Below are 17,585 nucleotides of genomic sequence, written 5' to 3'. Positions count from 1 at the left end.
ATATAGTTAACCCCTGCTCTCCTCTCTGTTTCCTGTAGTGCCTGGCAACCTGGGCTGTTTTAAGGACAGTGGCGACCCTCCCACCCTGACTGGGAGCAGTGAGACCTCTAACAAACTCACCATCCAGAACTGCATCAGCTTCTGCCGCAAACAGAGATACACAGTAAGACACACTACACTATGTAGGATGCATTGAGCGTCCCAAATGGCACCCTTATTCCCTACATAGTGCACTACTTTTAAGTCAGATTTGACAATGGTTTATTGATCATTCCTGATGGCAAATGGTCATATTGGGAGTAATGCATTCTTTCTTATTTTCTAGACTCTGTATTTCTGTGTTTATAACCATCCTCACGTTTCAAAATGAATTCAGCGACGCATCAGACGACGACACATAGCAGCTGATAATTTATGGTCTCACTGGTACTGATCACGGTTACTGGCCATGGGTACACTGGCCTTCTATTGGGTACTGACCATGGTTACACTGGCCTTCTATTGTCTACTGACCATGGTTACACTGGTCTTTTATTGTCTACTGACCATGGTTACACTGGCCTTCTATTGTCTACTGACCATGGTTACACTGGCCTTCTATTGTCTACTGACCATGGTTACACTGGCCTTCTATTGTCTACTGACCATGGTTACACTGGTCTTCTATTGTCTACTGACCATGGTTACACTGGCCTTCTATTGTCTACTGACCATGGTTACACTGGTCTTCTATTGTCTACTGACTGTGGTTACACTGGCCTTCTATTGTCTACTGACCATGGTTACACTGGTCTTCTATTGGGTACTGACTGTGGTTACACTGGCCTTCTATTGTCTACTGACCATGGTTACACTGGCCTTCTATTGTCTACTGACCATGGTTACACTGGCCTTCTATTGTCTACTGACTGTGGTTACACTGGCCTTCTATTGTCTACTGACCATGGTTACACTGGCCTTCTATTGGGTACTGACTGTGGTTACACTGGCCTTCTATTGGGTACTGACTGTGGTTACACTGGCCTTCTATTGGGTACTGACTGTGGTTACACTGGCCTTCTATTGTCTACTGACTGTGGTTACACTGGCCTTCTATTGTCTACTGACCATGGTTACACTGGTCTTCTATTGTCTACTGACCATGGTTACACTGGCCTTCTATTGTCTACTGACCATGGTTACACTGGCCTTCTATTGTCTACTGACCATGGTTACACTGGCCTTCTATTGTCTACTGACCATGGTTACACTGGTATTCTATTGTCTACTGACTGTGGTTACACTGGCCTTCTATTGTCTACTGACCATGGTTACACAGGTCTTCTATTGGGTACTGACTGTGGTAACACTGGCCTTCTATTGTCTACTGACCATGGTTACACTGGCCTTCTATTGGGTACTGACTGTGGTTACACTGGCCTTCTATTGTCTACTGACCATGGTTACACTGGCCTTCTATTGTCTACTGACCATGGTTACACTGGCCTTCTATTGTCTACTGACTGTGGTTACACTGGCCTTCTATTGTCTACTGACCATGGTTACACTGGCCTTCTATTGGGTACTGACTGTGGTTACACTGGCCTTCTATTGGGTACTGACTGTGGTTACACTGGCCTTCTATTGTCTACTGACCATGGTTACACTGGCCTTCTATTGGGTACTGACTGTGGTTACACTGGCCTTCTATTGTCTACTGACCATGGTTACACTGGCCTTCTATTGTCTACTGACCATGGTTACACTGGCCTTCTATTGTCTACTGACCATGGTTACACTGAACAGAGGCAGGTGTTCGTGTTGTGTGTGAACACATTCGGTTGGATCTGCGTCAGACCCAGCTCTCAGACCCCCTCTGCACTGATGAGCAGTGACAGTCCCTCTCCACAGTGTGTGTGTCTCGTGCGTACATGTGTGCCTGCCTGTGTGTGCCTGCCTGTGTGTGCCTGCCTGTGTGTGTGTGTGTGTGTGTGTGTGTGTGTGTGTGTGTGTGTGTGTGTGTGTGTGTGTGTGTGTGTGTGTGTGTATCCAACTCTGCCAACCGAACCAAACCAAATGGCTGTGTGACATGAATCACTGCTTCATCATTACATACTTATCAGGTAAAAGAGAAACGACTTCGGATGAAAACCCAACGTGAATTCCTCTGGTTAGCGAGCAGAAAATGTTTGCAGGGGGCTTCTTAATCACTGACTGTCTGACTAACTCATGATTTAATATGGTTGTTTGACATAGTGTAGTCAGTTTGGAACACAGCACAGCGTTTTAAATGATTCGATATGGTTGTTTGACATAGTGCAGTCAGTTAAGACAGGCAGACGTGACGGTCTCAGGCTGTTGACATCACATCACATCATATCACATCACATCAGTGTCATCTGTGGAGAGGGACTGACACACTCACAAACACACACACAAACACACACACACACACACACAAACACACACACACACCACACAGAAAGAGAGGATGGCTACATACACAGAGGAGCCTGGCTATATAAATTCCAGCTTCATGAGAACATTTTCAGAATGAGGGAAAGTGATGCCGTACCTTCGTATAAATTCATTACACAATGTCCTCTTTTAATGGGAGACAATGGAGCAGTGGTGTGTGTGTGTGTGTGTGTGTGTGTGTGTGTGTGTGTGTGTGTGTGTGTGTGTGTGTGTGTGTGTGTGTGTGTGTGTGTGTGTGTGTGTGTGTGTGTGTGTGGTGCGTGCGTGCGTGCGTGCGTGCGTGCGTGCGTGCGTGCGTGCGTGCGTGCGTGCGTGCGTGCGTGCGTGCGTGCGTGTGTTCTGTGCTGAGCATGACTAGGTTACATCTGAATTCTGAAAGGAAGTTCAACATGTTTAAAGAGTTTTGTCTCTTGGGCGTCCCAAATGGCACGCTGTTCCCTTTGTAGCGTACTACCAAGGCCCTGGGAGAGGAGGGCACATAGGGCTCTGGTCAATAGTAGTGCACTAAGGGAATAGGGTGCCATTGGGGACGTATCCTGTAATTCTTTCCCTCATTCTAATGCAGCCCACTGCAGCACGGCTTAAGGAAATGTTTACTGTGTTTGACTAAGAGATGACGGTGAAGTGGTTTGATGGCCATGCTATTTCAGGCTGGTTTATTTAGCCCTCCACAGAGATAGGTCTTTGATGTTTAGATGGTACTCAAAGAGTCAATCTGCATCCCAGATAACACCCTATTCCCTATGTAGTGCACTACTTTTGACCTATAGGGCCCTGGTCAAAAGTAGTGAACTACGTAGGAAATAGGGTGGGTGCCTTTTGGGACACATCCAAAGTCGGTGACTGTTTCTGTTTGTCCCGAAGCACTGAACTAAACAGCACCACATTATTATCATCCAACGCCTGATGGTTATAGACACTTCAAAATCACTTCATTTCTGTACAGAAAAAAACTAATCTTTTTGGGGGGAGTTTTATGGAATCATTCTGAAAACCTATTAACATTAGATGGTACTGTATCTGTGATCATGTGACATCTCTGTCTTGCTCCGGCTTATCTGCTATCCAGACTTTATGGAGTGATTGGATTCACATGACATTTCTGTTGGCACTAGTATCATTCCATAAGGATTGGACTATGGAGGTTGAGGCTCCCCTCTAAAATCTGGTTCCTCAAGTTTTTTGTTGTTGTTGCTTTATTTATTTCTCAGTGCAGCACTACACTTTGTCAAGGGAAGGCCTGACCCTCTTGTAAAGAGTTACACAAGTGCTAAACAAATCAAGTTTGATTTTAAATTCTAATCTGTTGATTGATTTGCATGTCTCTCTCTGTTCCAAAGCTTGCTGGAATGGAGTCGGGTTATGCCTGTTTCTGTGGCAACGACCTGGACCTGCATCGCCATGGCGAGGCGCCCAGCATGGAATGCAACCATGTGTGTTTCGGTGACCACACCCAGCCTTGTGGGGGAGATGGATGGGTCATCATCTTCGACAGTGAGTAGGACATGATTTGCTTCGGTCTATGTACATGTTTGACAGTTTGCTCTGGTCTGGTCCCTACACATGATCTAAACCAACTACAACTTCCCACCGGTGCTTCTATGGTGCTTAATATAGTTATATGGTGCTTCACCTAATGTGTACAAAGTGGAGTATTTGCAGGTGCATGGAGAAAATAACAGTATTTTCAAAAGATGACACTCCAGTAAACTGACAAATGTCAATACTCCACAAACCATTGAATGGATTCTCTCAGAACCAGCGTTGGAAAGAAGTGAATAACCCAATATGGAAGGATCACATCACCACTCTCAAAACGTACTTATTAGAAGAGTCATGTGAAGAGAATGTTCCATCTCTCCCTTTGTTGTCATAAAACGGTTTGCTGATTTTGGCTAAACAATACATGCTACATTTCTGTTTAATAGGCTACACAAGCATCAGGTTTATGGCAGACAACTGTTAGATAATGAGAGACTGATTTCACAGCTGAACATAATTACAACAATGATCAAATGTGCCTTGTTCGATCCTCATCTTTCCACTATGTGTTGAAAACTCTTCATTCCACTCTGTGTCATTGAGAGAGTCTGTTGTATGTGGTTTCTATATGGAAAGGTTTCTATAATAACTCGGACACCATATGAGTCAATAGGGTTAGTTGTATGAGAGGGTTTAGTTTAGTCGAATAGGATCCCCATTAGCTGTTGCACATGCAGCAGCTACTCTTCCTGGGGTCCACACAAAACATAAAATACACAACAGAGTACATAACAGTTATAGACTATAACAACATAAACACACTTATCTGAGAGACTTATAAAGCTTGCACAATGCAAATGTCACTAATTAAACCGTTATTAAGTAAATTATTTTCCTCTGATTAACTCCTCCAGCTCGAGTGGGGGCATGTGGGGGTAACTACTCTGCCCCCTCTGGGGTGGTCTACTCCCCTGACTTCCCTGATAAGTACGGGGCCGGGAGGGTCTGCTACTGGACTGTCCAGGTACATCTTGGTTGTTGACTCTCCTACTGTCATTGGCCTCTCTCCTAGCCCAATATCCCAGTCATTTAGTTTGCTGTTTTGTTTTGAATGCTGCGTCTGTTTTTCAGTTTCTTGCCAATTGTAAATCGTCCCTCGGGTTTCAGAAAAGCTATATAACGATATAAAGCTGCATTAATAATATATATGATTTGTTATCAGGTCCCTGGGGCCTCCGTGATCCTGTTCAACTTCACCTTCTTTGACATCTCGGACCAGACGGATATGGTGGAGCTACTGAATGGCTACACCAACCAGGTCAGCTGGTAAAACCTTCCATTCTATTATCTCCTATAGGTTTTATTTATCTCTATTAGTCATTGCATTTATGTATTTGTGCTGTGAAGTATGTTGTATTGCTACCTTGTATGACACGTGCTATACGTTAAAAAAATAACGTTTGATTGATTGATTGATCAGGTGGTGGCGAGGTTTGACGGCCGCTCCCCTCCCCGGGAGCTGGTCAACGTCACTGGAGACTTCGTTGTCCTCTACTTCTACTCAGACCGAACCAACCAGGCACAGGGCTTTGCTGTCACGTATCAAGGTGGGTTTACACACACACACACACACACACACACACACACACACACACACACACACACACGCACACACACACACAGAACACACACACCCACCCACACACACACACACACACACACACACACACACACACACAGACACACGCACACACACACACACACACGCACACGCACACGCACACCCACACACACAGACACACATAGACACACAAACACACCCACACACACAGACACACACAGACAAACACACACAGACACACACACACAGACAAACACACACAGACACACACACACACACACACATACACACTGTAGGAAGGGACTCTGCGGTCGACTTTTACTAGTAAAATCACCAGGGTGAAGTTCTATTCAAACTCCCTGTCAGTTCAGGAGTAGGTTTAAAGTATTGTTCTCAAATCTGGTCATCAACATGATATCACCCACACAGAGGTTGTTTTGAGGTTGTCAAAACAATTGTCACAAAACAATTGTAACAGTTGTACAAAAACAAAGCAAGTTGTTATAGTAGCTAAGATAGCAGAGGAGATAATCATTTCCAGACATCTCTCTCTCTCTGAATGATTTCAATCCCAGCAGCACACCGACTGAACCACATGAAGACACACATTTCTCATTTATCTCTGGGAGCCATAATTTGCATGAACAGGTGCAGGCTCACATCCTGGTATCCTAGGTCAATGGCAGGGTTTTGCATAGCAACCACGCCACCTGTCCGTCCGTCCGTCCGCCCGTCCGTCGACCCACCCACCCGCCCGCTGTTAAATCATCTAGACTAATGTTGTGCTCTACTGAAGACACACAACCATACACACACACCACACACACACACACACACACACACACACACACACACACACACACACATACACACACACACACACACACACACACACATCACACACCACACATCACACACCACACAAACACACACACACACCACACACACACACACACATTCACACCACACACACACACACACACACACACACACACACGTGTACACCACACATACACACACACACACACACACACACACACACACACACACACACACACACACACACACACACACACACACAGTGAGAGGTAGAGGGAGGGAGACAGGCAGGGGAGATGCTGGTAGGAACCTTTTCTCTTCTCATTTGCTAGCCAATGCCTCACAGCTGCAGGTGATATTGGTGTTGCATATTTAAATGTTTTGTTTTTCTAGTCACAGGGTGCGTGTCGTTGCATATCAAGCATTGGTTTTATCTAGACATGTTGTTATTGTCCATTCATTTGTAATGTTTTTGTTTGTCATCCGTGAAAATCAATACAACATAATTATCTTTATTCTTGTCACGATCGTTGGACCAATGCGCAGCGTTATTTGCGAACGTACTTCTTTTTATTAGAATGAACACACGAACAAAAACGATAACGTGACGTCCTCGGTTCTAACACAAACCTATACTGGAACAAGATCCCACATAAAACAATGCCAAACGGCTACCTAAGTATGGCTCCCAATCAGAGACAACGAGCTACAGCCGTCTCCGATTGGGAGCCACCCTGGCCAACATAGAAATACAAAACTAGAACAAACAAAGAAAACTCACACCCTGGCTCAACATACAAGCGTCCCCAGAGCCAGGGCGTGACAATTCTCTATTGTTGTACACATCACCTCTCAATCTGAACCCAATTTTTTATTACACACTCATCATAATAGAATCAAAGTATTTACGGATAAATAGCAATTCTCTGTATAGACCAAACTGTTGTAAACATCCACTATTGTTTCAGGTCCTTTAAGGCATCAGCACTCAGCACTACTCTCTCTGAGTTAGTTGATATGGTTGACATTAAAGCAAAGAGCCTACAGGGCTGGAAGTCATACACACGTACACATGCACACACAAACACACACGCACACACACACACACACACACCCACCGAACCACCTGCACACACAGACACACACCCACGCACACACACAACCACCCACCGAACTACCTGCACACACAGACATGCACACACACACACAAACACACACGCACGCACACACACACACAACCACCCACCGAACCACCTGCACACACATGCACACACACAACCACCCACACACAACCACCCACCGAACCACCTGCAGAGACATGCACATACACACACACACGCACACACACATATACACATATACACGCTCACACACTAAAACTATACTTCCTATCCTTCTCTTATTTTGTTCTGCTAAAAACAATATTGTAAGGTCAGAGTCTGACCCCCACACTGGCAGCCAATCCCCTCCTGCTTGTGTCTCAATCCTGACTTTACTTGTTTCAGACAGCAGACATGTTGGGAATGAATGTAAATATTATGAGACATGCGTGCTTAGTCTGCTCCTGTACTCCCTGTTCACCCACGACTGCGTGGCCAAACATGACTCCAACACCATCATTACGTTTGCTGAAGAGACAACAGTGGTAGGCCTGATCACCGACAACGATGAGACAACCTATAGGGAGGAGGTCAGAGACCTGGCAGTGTGGTGCTAGGATAACAACCTCTCCCTCAATGTGAGCAAGACAAAGGAGCTGATCGTGGACTACAGGAAAAGGAGGGCCGAACACGCCCCCATTAACATTGACGGGGCTGTAGTGGAGCGGGTCGAGAGTTTCAAGTTCCTTGGTGTCCACACTATCAACAAACTATCATGGTCCAAACACACCAAGACAGTCGTGAAGAGGACACGACAAGACCTTTTCCCCCTCAGAAGACTGAAAAGATTTGGCATGGGTCCCCAGATCCTCAAAAGGTTCTACAGCTGCACAATCAAGAGCATCCTGACCGGTTGCATCACCGCCTGGTATGGCAACTGCTCGGCATCTAACCGTAAGGCGCTACAGAGAGTAGTGCGTACGGCCCAGTACATCACTGGGGCCAAGCTTCCTGCCATCCAGGACCTATATACAAGGCGGTGTCAGAGGAAGGCCCTAAAAATTGTCAAAGACTCCAGTCACCCAAGTCATAGACTGTTCTCTGCTACCCCACGGCAAGCGGTACCGGAGCGCCAAGTCTAGGACCAAAAGGCTCCTTAACAGCTTCTACCCCCAAGCCATAAGACTGCTGAACAATTAATCAAATGGCCACCCGGACTATTTACATTGACCCCATTTGTTTTTACACTGCCGCTACTCACTGTTTATTATCTATGTATAGTCACTTTACCCCTACCTACATGTACAAATAACCTCGACTAACCTGTACCCCCGCACATTGACTCGGTACCGGTACCCCCTGTATATAGCCTCGTTATTGTTATTTTATTGTGTTACTTTTTATTTCTTTAAAGAAAATGTTGTTTTACTTTAGTTTATTTAGTAAATATTTTCTTAACTCTTTCTTAAACTGGTTAAGGGCTTGTAAGCATTTCACAGTAAGGTCTACACCTGTTGTATTCGGCGCATGGACAAATACAATTTGATTTGATTTGAAACTTCCCAAACTGCAATAACTCGCACTCCAATAGCTCATAGAGAATAAACGGCGGTACATTCGAAATCGTTACCCTTGTTGACGGAGAAAAAAGCGGCGTAACTTGAATAAACATACCTTTAAGAAGTACGTCATGCTCAACCATCCAATCGACAAGACGCTCTTCTTTATGAAAGACCACCACGGCTTTATTAATCTGCGACGCATAAGCAACATTTTCATAGCCTACCTTCTCTCCTACAGCGACCAGAAACATCTCCACAGTGACAGTAGTTTCAGTAACACACCTGAAGCCAATGCCGAAGTGACAGGGACCGCATCCCCATGTGGGTCGCCATCCCCACCAAAACCAGGGCAATTCCAACAAGAAATACAATATACCTAATTCTACCAACATAAAAATAATGACCTTAATCATGCATAGAAAAAGGAAAACCACCAAGAAAAGGAAACAAGAAAAAAAACACAGTCGATCTAACTCCAGACACTCGCTCATACAATTCCAAGCATGCACCAAACACTCCCAGCATGCAGAGAGAGAGAGAGAGAGAGAGAGAGAGAGAGAGAGAGAGAGAGAGAGAGAGAGAGAGAGAGAGAGAGAGAGAGAGAGAGAGAGAGAGAGAGAGAGAGAGAGAGAGAGAGAGAGAGAGAGAGAGAGAGAGAGAGAGAGAGAGAGAGAGAGAGAGAGAGAGAGAGAGAGAGAGAGAGAGAGAGAGAGAGAGAGAGAGAGAGAGAGATGGGAGCACTGTATATAGACATAATATGACACTTTACATATCTTTATTCTTTTGGAACTTATGTGAGTGTAATGTTTACTGTTCATTTTGTATTGTTTATTTCACTTTTGTTTATTATCTACATCACTTGCTTTGGCAATGTTAACATATGTTTCCCATGCCAATAGAGCCCCTTAAATAGAAATTGAATTGAATTGATACATAGAGAGAGATACAGAGAGAGAGATACAGAGAGAGAGAGATACAGAGAGAGAGAGAGATACAGAGAGAGAGAGCTACAGAGAGAGAGATATATACAGAGAGAGCAAGAGAGAGAGAGAGAAAGAGAGAGACTGCCCTTGAGGCTAAGCTGGATAAATGTTAATTCCAAACAGTATGTTACTACATCCATAGGGTGCTGAGTGGTGCTATGGTAATTTCCCCCTCTGTTGAGGAGGATAAACGCTCTCAGATTACGTCTGAAGAATGTTCGGCCGAGCCGAGGTTTGAAGCAGCGGCAACGCGGCATTCTGTTGTAGCAAATGTGGGAAACATCACTCTGTTTAAGTAGTGTGATAAAAATAAAGAAAACTTTAACTTCTGGTAAAGATTCAGTCAGACCACCAGTCATGGTAAAGATTCAGTCAGTCCACCAGTCATGGTAAAGATTCAGTCAGGCCAAGGACTCAACATTTTCCTGATTTAGACATCCAAGTCTTGACATGAAGAAAACCAAGTGTTCCTGGTTGGGAGACAAACACAGTAGCAGCCACGGGTAGACACATGGAAACATTCTGATGTTTGTTGTTGTTTCAGCTCTGAGAAGCCTGGACACCAGACCTATGGATGAGGAAGAGGAGGAGGAGGAAGAGGACACCAGTACGGTGGAGCCTCAGCTTGGGGGAGTAACGGAGAAGACTAACGGTCGCTCCTCACAGATCCTCTACGTGATAACATCCAGTCCTGGTAAATCGGACCACAACATGCCAGGTCAGTGGGTCGGACCCAACGGGACCAACGGACACACCTCTAGTATGTAGACACCATCATCTCTCTCCAGCCTTCCCTCCGTCTCTCTCTCTCACCATACCTTTTCTACCTCTCGGATCTCTCTAATAGCGGTTTGTACTATTTCTACTACAGAGGCTTCTGTCATAGGGCTGTACATTAACAAAGTGCATTGGTAATACTTACTGTAGTCTTTTAGATTAACAGAAGGCTTTCTCCTATATGGTTCCCTGGTATAGCTACAGTGGCTTGTGAATGTATTCCCCCCTTGGTATTTTTCCTATTTTGTTGCCTTACAACCTGGAATTAAAATTGATTTTTTGGGGGTTTGTATCATTTGATTTACACAACATGCCTACCACTTTTAAGATGCAAAATATTTTTTATTGTGAAACAAACAAGAAATAAGACAAAAAAATAGAAAACTTGAGCGTGCATAACTATTCACTATAACACAAAGTCAATACTTTGTAGAGCCACCTTTTGCAGCAATTACAGCTGCAAGTCTCTTGGGGTATGTCTCTATAAGCTTGGCACATCTAGCCACTGGGATTTTTGCCCATTCTTCAAAGCAAAACTGCTCCAGCTCCTTCAAGTTGGATGGGTTCCACTGGTGTACAGCAATCTCTAAGTCATACCACAGATTCTCAATTGGATTGAGGTCTGGGCTTTGACTAGGCCATTCCAAGACATTTAAATGTTTCTCCTTAAACCACTTGAGTGTTGCTTTAGCAGTATGCTTAGGGTCATTGTCCTGCTGGAAGATGAACCTCCGTCCCAGTCTCAAATCTCTGGAAGACTGAAACAGGTTTCCGTCAAGAATTTCCCTGTATTTAGCACCATCTATCATTCCTTCAATTCTGACCAGTTTCCCAGTCCCTGCCACCACCATCCTTCACTGTGGGATGGTGTTCTCGGGTTGATGAGAGGTGTTGGGTTTGCGCCAGACATAACGTTTTCCTTGATGGCCAAAAAGCTCAATTTTAGTCTCATCTGACCAGAGTACCTTCTTCCATATGTTTGGGGAGTCTCCCACATGGCTTTTGGCGAACACCAAACGTGTCTTCTTATTTTTTTCTTTAAGCAATGGCTTTTTTATGGCCACTCTTCCGTAAAGCCCAGCTCTGTGGAGTGTACGGCTTAAAGTGGTCCTATGTACAGATACTCCAATCTCTGCTGTGGAGCTTTGCAGCTCCTTCAGGGTTATCTTTGGTCTCTTTGTTGCCTCTCTGATTAATGCCCTCCTTGCCTGGTCCGTGAGTTTTGGTGGGCGGCCCTCTCTTGGCAGGTTTGTTGTGGTGCCATATTCTTTCAATTTTTTAATAATGGATTTAATGGTGCTCCGTGGGATGTTCCCCCCAAAAAAATTATAACCCAACCATGATCTGTACTTCTCCACAACTTTGTCCCTGACCTGTTTGGGAGCTCCTTGGTCTTCATGGTGCCGCTTGCTTGGTGGTGCCCCTTGCTTAGTGGTGTTACAGACTCTGGGGCCTTTCAGGACAGGTGTATATATACTGAGATCATGTGACATGGACATGGACTTTATTCAACAAATTATGTGACTCCTAAAGGTAATTGGTTGCACCAGATCTTATTTAGGGGCTTCATAGCAAAGGGGGTGAATACATATGCATTTTTTTTTTTTAAACAAGTTATTTTTTTCACTTAACTTCACCAATTTGGACTATTTTGTGTATGTCCATTACATGAAATCCAAATAAAAATCAATTTAAATTACAGGTTGTAATGCAACAAAATAGGAAAAATGCAAGGCACTGTACGTGGTGTCACTATGTTTTCATGACATATGCATGGATGTATTTAACATGTTATTGTTCACCATGTACATAACGTGTTATGAAGGAGGTGTGTGACCTGAGCCATATATTGACATTCAAGGGTTATTCTTTATTTTTACTATTTTTTACATTGTAGAATAATAGTGAAGACATCAAAACTATGAAATAACACATATGGAATCATTTAGTAAACAAAAAACAAATCAAAGTATATTTTATATTTGAGAATCTTCAAATAGCCACCCTTTGCCTTGATGATAGCTTTGCACACTCTTAGCATTCTCTCAACCAGCTTCACCTGGAATGCTTTTCCAACAGTTCCCACATATGCTGAGCACTTGTTGGCTACTTTTCCTTCACTCTACGGTCCGACTCATCCCAAACCATCTCAATTGGGTTGAGGTCGGGGGATTGTGAAGGCCAGGTCATCTGATGCAGCACTCCATCACTCTCCTTCTTGGTAAAATAGCCCTTACACAGCCTGGAGGTGTGTTGGGTCATTGTCCTGTTGAAGAACAAATGATAGTCCCACTAAGCACAAACCAGATGGGATGGCGTATCGCTGCAGAATGCTGTGGTAGCCATGCTGGATAAGTGTGCCTTGAATTCTAAATAAATCACAGACAGTGTCACCAGAAAAGCACCCCCACACCATAACTCCTCCTCCTCCGTGCTTTACGGTGGGAAATATACATGTGGAGATCATCCGTTCACCCACACCGCGTCTCACAAAGACACAGTGGTTGGAACCCAAAATCTCAAATTTGGACTCCAGACCAAAGGACAAATTACTATCGGTCTAATGTCCATTGCTCGTGTTTCTTGGCCCAAGCAAGTCTCTTCTTCTTATTGGTGTCCTTTAATTGTGTTTTCATTGCAGCAATTCGACCATGAAGGCCTGATTCACACAGTCCCCTCTGTTACTTGAACTCTGTGAAGCATTTATTTGGGCTGCAATTTCTGAGGCTGGTAACTCTAATGAACTTATCCTCTGCGGCAGAGGTAACTCTGGGTCTTCCATTCCTGTGGCGGTCCTCATGAGAGCCAGTTTCATCAAAGCGCTTGATGGTCTTTGCGACTGCACTTCAAGAAACTTTAAAAGTTCTTGAAATGTTCCGTATTGACTGACCTTCATGTCTTAAAGTAATGATGGACTGTAGTTTCTCTTTGCTTATTTGAGCTGTTCTTGCCATAATATGGACTTGGTATTTTATCAAATAGGGCTATCTTCTGTATACCCCCCCCCAACCTTGTCACAACACAACTGATTGGCTCAAATGAATTAAGAAGGAAATAAATTCCACAAATTAACTTTTAACAAGGCACACCTGTTAATTGAAATGCATTACAGGTGACTACCTCATGAAGCTGGTTGAGAGAATGCCAAGATTGTGCAAAGCTGTCATCAAGGCAAAGGGTGGCTATTTGAAGAATCTCAAATATATCATTTACTTTGATTTGTTTAACACTTTTTTGGTTACTACATGATTCCATATGTGTTATTTCATAGTTTTGATGTCTTCACTATTATTCTATAATGTAGAAAATAGTAAAAATAAAGAAAAACCCTTGAATGAGTAGGTGTGTTCAAACTTTTGACTGGTACTGTATAACGCTGATATAATAACGTGTGTGCTAATATTTTACAGTCGGAATATGTTCTGAGAAAGGTCTTTAGGATAACATGTGTGCTGGCAGTACAAGCATTATAGGACTGTACAAACTCATATGGTCTAGATCTGCCAGACTGTTTTTTGATTTATAGCCCCCTTGTATATCTTTCTGATCTGAGGTTCTATAAAATGCCTCCAGATTCTCTAGAGGTTGATATGGTTCTTCCTAACTGGTATGTATTCCTCAAACTCAAATTCTATGTTTCTGTGTTGACAGAGTGGACCATCTACACTCTGGCTGCTCTCCTGACTCTGACAGTCATAGTCATGGTAACCAAACTACTGCTGCATATCACAGTCAAGTAAGGATTACATTTCCTGTTGTTCACTGTAACTTATGGGCTGTAAAGTTGTAAAGTTGTATTGTACTAATGCCTCAGAGTGTAATAGAAGTATAGTTGATGCCAAGTGATGTCTTTTTAAGGCTGTAAGAGCCACACGCTAGTGGGATTTATAACCTAATGTTACTATTCTCTGTGCCACATGTATTTATTTATTTATTTATCTCTCTCTCTCTCTCTCTCTCTCTCTCTCTCTCTCTCTCTCTCTCTCTCTCTCTCTCTCTCTCTCTCTCTCTCTCTCTCTCTCTCTCTCTCTCTTGCTCTCTCTCTCTCTTGCTCTCTCTCTCTCTCCTTCACCCTCCTTCCCTCCCATCACCTTTTCCCTCTCCCTCTCTCCTCCTCTCCCCCCTCTCTCCCCCTCCTCTCTCCCAGATCTCCCAACATCCCGACCATCAGTGGTTCAGAGAGCTGCAGCGGCCAGAGTGCTGGGTCTGAGCCCTGGATCATCCTTTACCAGCCCTCCACCATCTCTCTCTTCAAGAAGAAGCTAAAGAACCACCACGGAGACCTCAGCCCTCTGGTGGGCAACTAGGGAACTGCAGCCTGGTATACTACCGCCATCAGTACTAAACCCTGTACCGGGGCCTACCCTACCAGAGCAAGCCACAGAGCTAGCCGCCCCAAACCAATGAGACTCTATGGGGCACTGAGCTACAAAGCTAACATGCTAACTAATGACTGATTCACTGACTCACTGAGTGACTACTACCAAATGGTCCAGACAGGGCTGTCTGTGTCTGCTGTGTACAAGGCAGGAGAGGAGAGTAGATGTACAAACAGCTCAAGGTGGACATTTTACTGCAGGGCACTCATCTTCTTGGGGTTCTACTTCCATTGTCCCTCCATGGATGTCTGAGAGATCATTGAAGTCCTCCTTTAGAGACAGTGGTTGGCTGGGGCCAAAGCAGATTCCAGTTTCCACAGGACTCCTCCAGAATGCAGGCCTTCCATTGTAACTGTGTCCCAGTGGGGCACAAAATGGCAGACTACTCATCTCTCCTTGTTTTAATAATCTGCAAACAACAAAGGGAGCCATGCATATTCCCTATCAGTGACTGTAACTGGTGTCTCACATAGAAAAAGGGGGTTGAATCCTGATCATTATCAAGGGACGAGGACACCAACCCCTTCATATTACAGTACATGTAACTCTAACTCAGTTGTGTAACTACAATTAATACCACTATGGACAATCGGCAGTTATTGAACCACAACAGCCAGACAGCCTGAAAGGGAACCCCCTCTCCTCTCAGATAGCATTGAGTTACCTGTGACCGTGTTGTGTTATGTAGGCCAGCCAGCAGCTCTGTGTTTGAGATATATAGAGAGAAGAGAGTCCCTCTCCTCCTGAGGTGATACACCTGTTCTATCTGGAGCCAGGAGAATCGATACCATGAGTAAGTCACAAAGAAAGAAAGTGTGTGCGGTTGCTGCATATGCCCGGCATAAATAACCAAATCAACAAAAAAAAAGAGACATGCACACAGAGAGATAAATGAAGATAAAAAAAGAACACTTCCTCGCTCTCTCTCTCTCCCACACTGCCTCTGGAGGAAACCATATCAGAAGTCTCTCCCATGATGGATGGAGGGGGGAGAGGGAAGAAGGAGGGAAACCGAGGGAGTAGAAAGGTAGAGGATAGGGGAGGAGGGTGGGGTGTAATTTAACAACTGCTGTTTAAAGGTCCCGAACAGTCATTCTGATTCCCATGTAAAATAGCCTTTTGAGTGACTAAAATATCACCCATAATATTTGTGGGGATAGAAAGGCTTGTGGATGGCTAACTACGAGGAAGGCTGAGTGGGTGGGGAGCATATATTCATGAGCTCGCCTTGACTTGACAGCTCTTTGAAACGCCTATGTCAAGAAACTTGAATGCAATGAACAGTGTTGCAGTAAAATCATCTCAAGCTAATTTGATGTTACACAAAGCAACTCAAACAACATTGAAATTGCATCAATGATGTCAAATGGTTTATACCTCTCCCGTTTGGCATGTCTCTTGTGATGCGGTTCACAGCAGCACTGACGGATGTGTTGACATGACAACTGCGTCAGAGTTTTGAAAGACCCTCCCCCCTTTTATTCCATGCTGGCTGAAGACCTAGCTAGCCAGTAATTAGCTAACACCAGACACAGATGAAAGGGGAGACATATAATTATATTTTCCATAGATGAATAGGGTAAACTTTTAGTTATATTTGCTGATACCCTACAGTCAAATTATGGCACCAGTAGAGTAGCTCTCTAGCTATATAAACCACGCCCCTCTGCAAACACACTTTCTCCGATGTTGGTTACAAGGCGGTACTTATTTAAATTAGGTAAGAGAATATCATGTTACCATTGGTGTATTAAAATGAGAGAGTTAGGGTGATGTCACCCTATTCCCTTAATAATCCCGCCTCCTGAATCCAAGTGTTTGACATGGGGAGGGGAGCAGTAACTTTATGATCAATGTAGAAGCAACAGTCGTTTTTCATACTTCGTCATCATACTTTTTTTGTTTTTTCTTTAGTATTTTTCTCCCCAATTTCGATCTTGTCTCATCACTGCAACTCCCCAACGGGCTCAGGAGGCGAAGGTTGAGTCATGCGTCCTCCGAAACATGACCAGCCAAACCGCGCTTCTTAACACCCGCCCGCTGAACCCGGAAGCCACCAATGTGTTGGAGAAAACACTGTTCAACTGACAACCGAGGTCAGCTTGCAGGCGCCCGGCCCGCCACAAGGAGTCGCTAGAGCATGATGAGCCAAGTAAAGCACCCCCCGGCCAAACCCTACCCTAACCCGGACGATGCTGGGCCAATTGTGCGCTGCCCTATGGGACTCCCGATCACGGCCGGTTGTGATACAGCCCGGGATCGAACCCGGGTCTGTAGTGATGCCTCTAGCACTGCGATTCAGTGCCTTAGACCACTGCGCCACTCGGGAGGCCCTGGTCATCATACTTTGATCTGGTTTCATCCAATTATCATCAAATTTGATGAAAAACATCATATTGACTGTT

The 17,585-nt window shown here is 44.4% G+C and overlaps 1 protein-coding gene across 2 annotated transcripts in view; it reads left to right on the top strand.

The window, feature by feature from the left end:
- Positions 1-16,069, top strand: part of LOC311144567 (kremen protein 1-like) — a 90,920-nt gene extending 74,851 nt beyond the window's left edge. Inside the window, exons 4-11 of one of the 2 annotated variants that reach the window (XM_084180601.1) lie at positions 39-163; positions 3,798-3,951; positions 4,854-4,963; positions 5,162-5,257; positions 5,420-5,546; positions 10,569-10,784; positions 14,453-14,537; positions 14,949-16,069. In XM_084180601.1, coding sequence (XP_084036727.1) covers positions 39-163; positions 3,798-3,951; positions 4,854-4,963; positions 5,162-5,257; positions 5,420-5,546; positions 10,569-10,784; positions 14,453-14,537; positions 14,949-15,108 — 1,073 coding nt within the window. In that variant the 3' untranslated portion in view covers positions 15,109-16,069. The remainder of the gene's footprint in view (positions 1-38; positions 164-3,797; positions 3,952-4,853; positions 4,964-5,161; positions 5,258-5,419; positions 5,547-10,568; positions 10,785-14,452; positions 14,538-14,948) is intronic. The other variant, XM_084180602.1, reaches the window with a different exon arrangement.
- Positions 16,070-17,585: the final 1,516 nt, after the last annotated feature.

This window comes from Coregonus lavaretus (genome assembly GCF_964263955.1).
Source record: "Coregonus lavaretus genome assembly, chromosome: 17".
Lineage (NCBI taxonomy): Eukaryota > Metazoa > Chordata > Actinopteri > Salmoniformes > Salmonidae > Coregonus > Coregonus lavaretus.
Note: the sequence above shows the minus strand (reverse complement) of the source record. Positions and strands in the feature narration are given on the sequence as shown.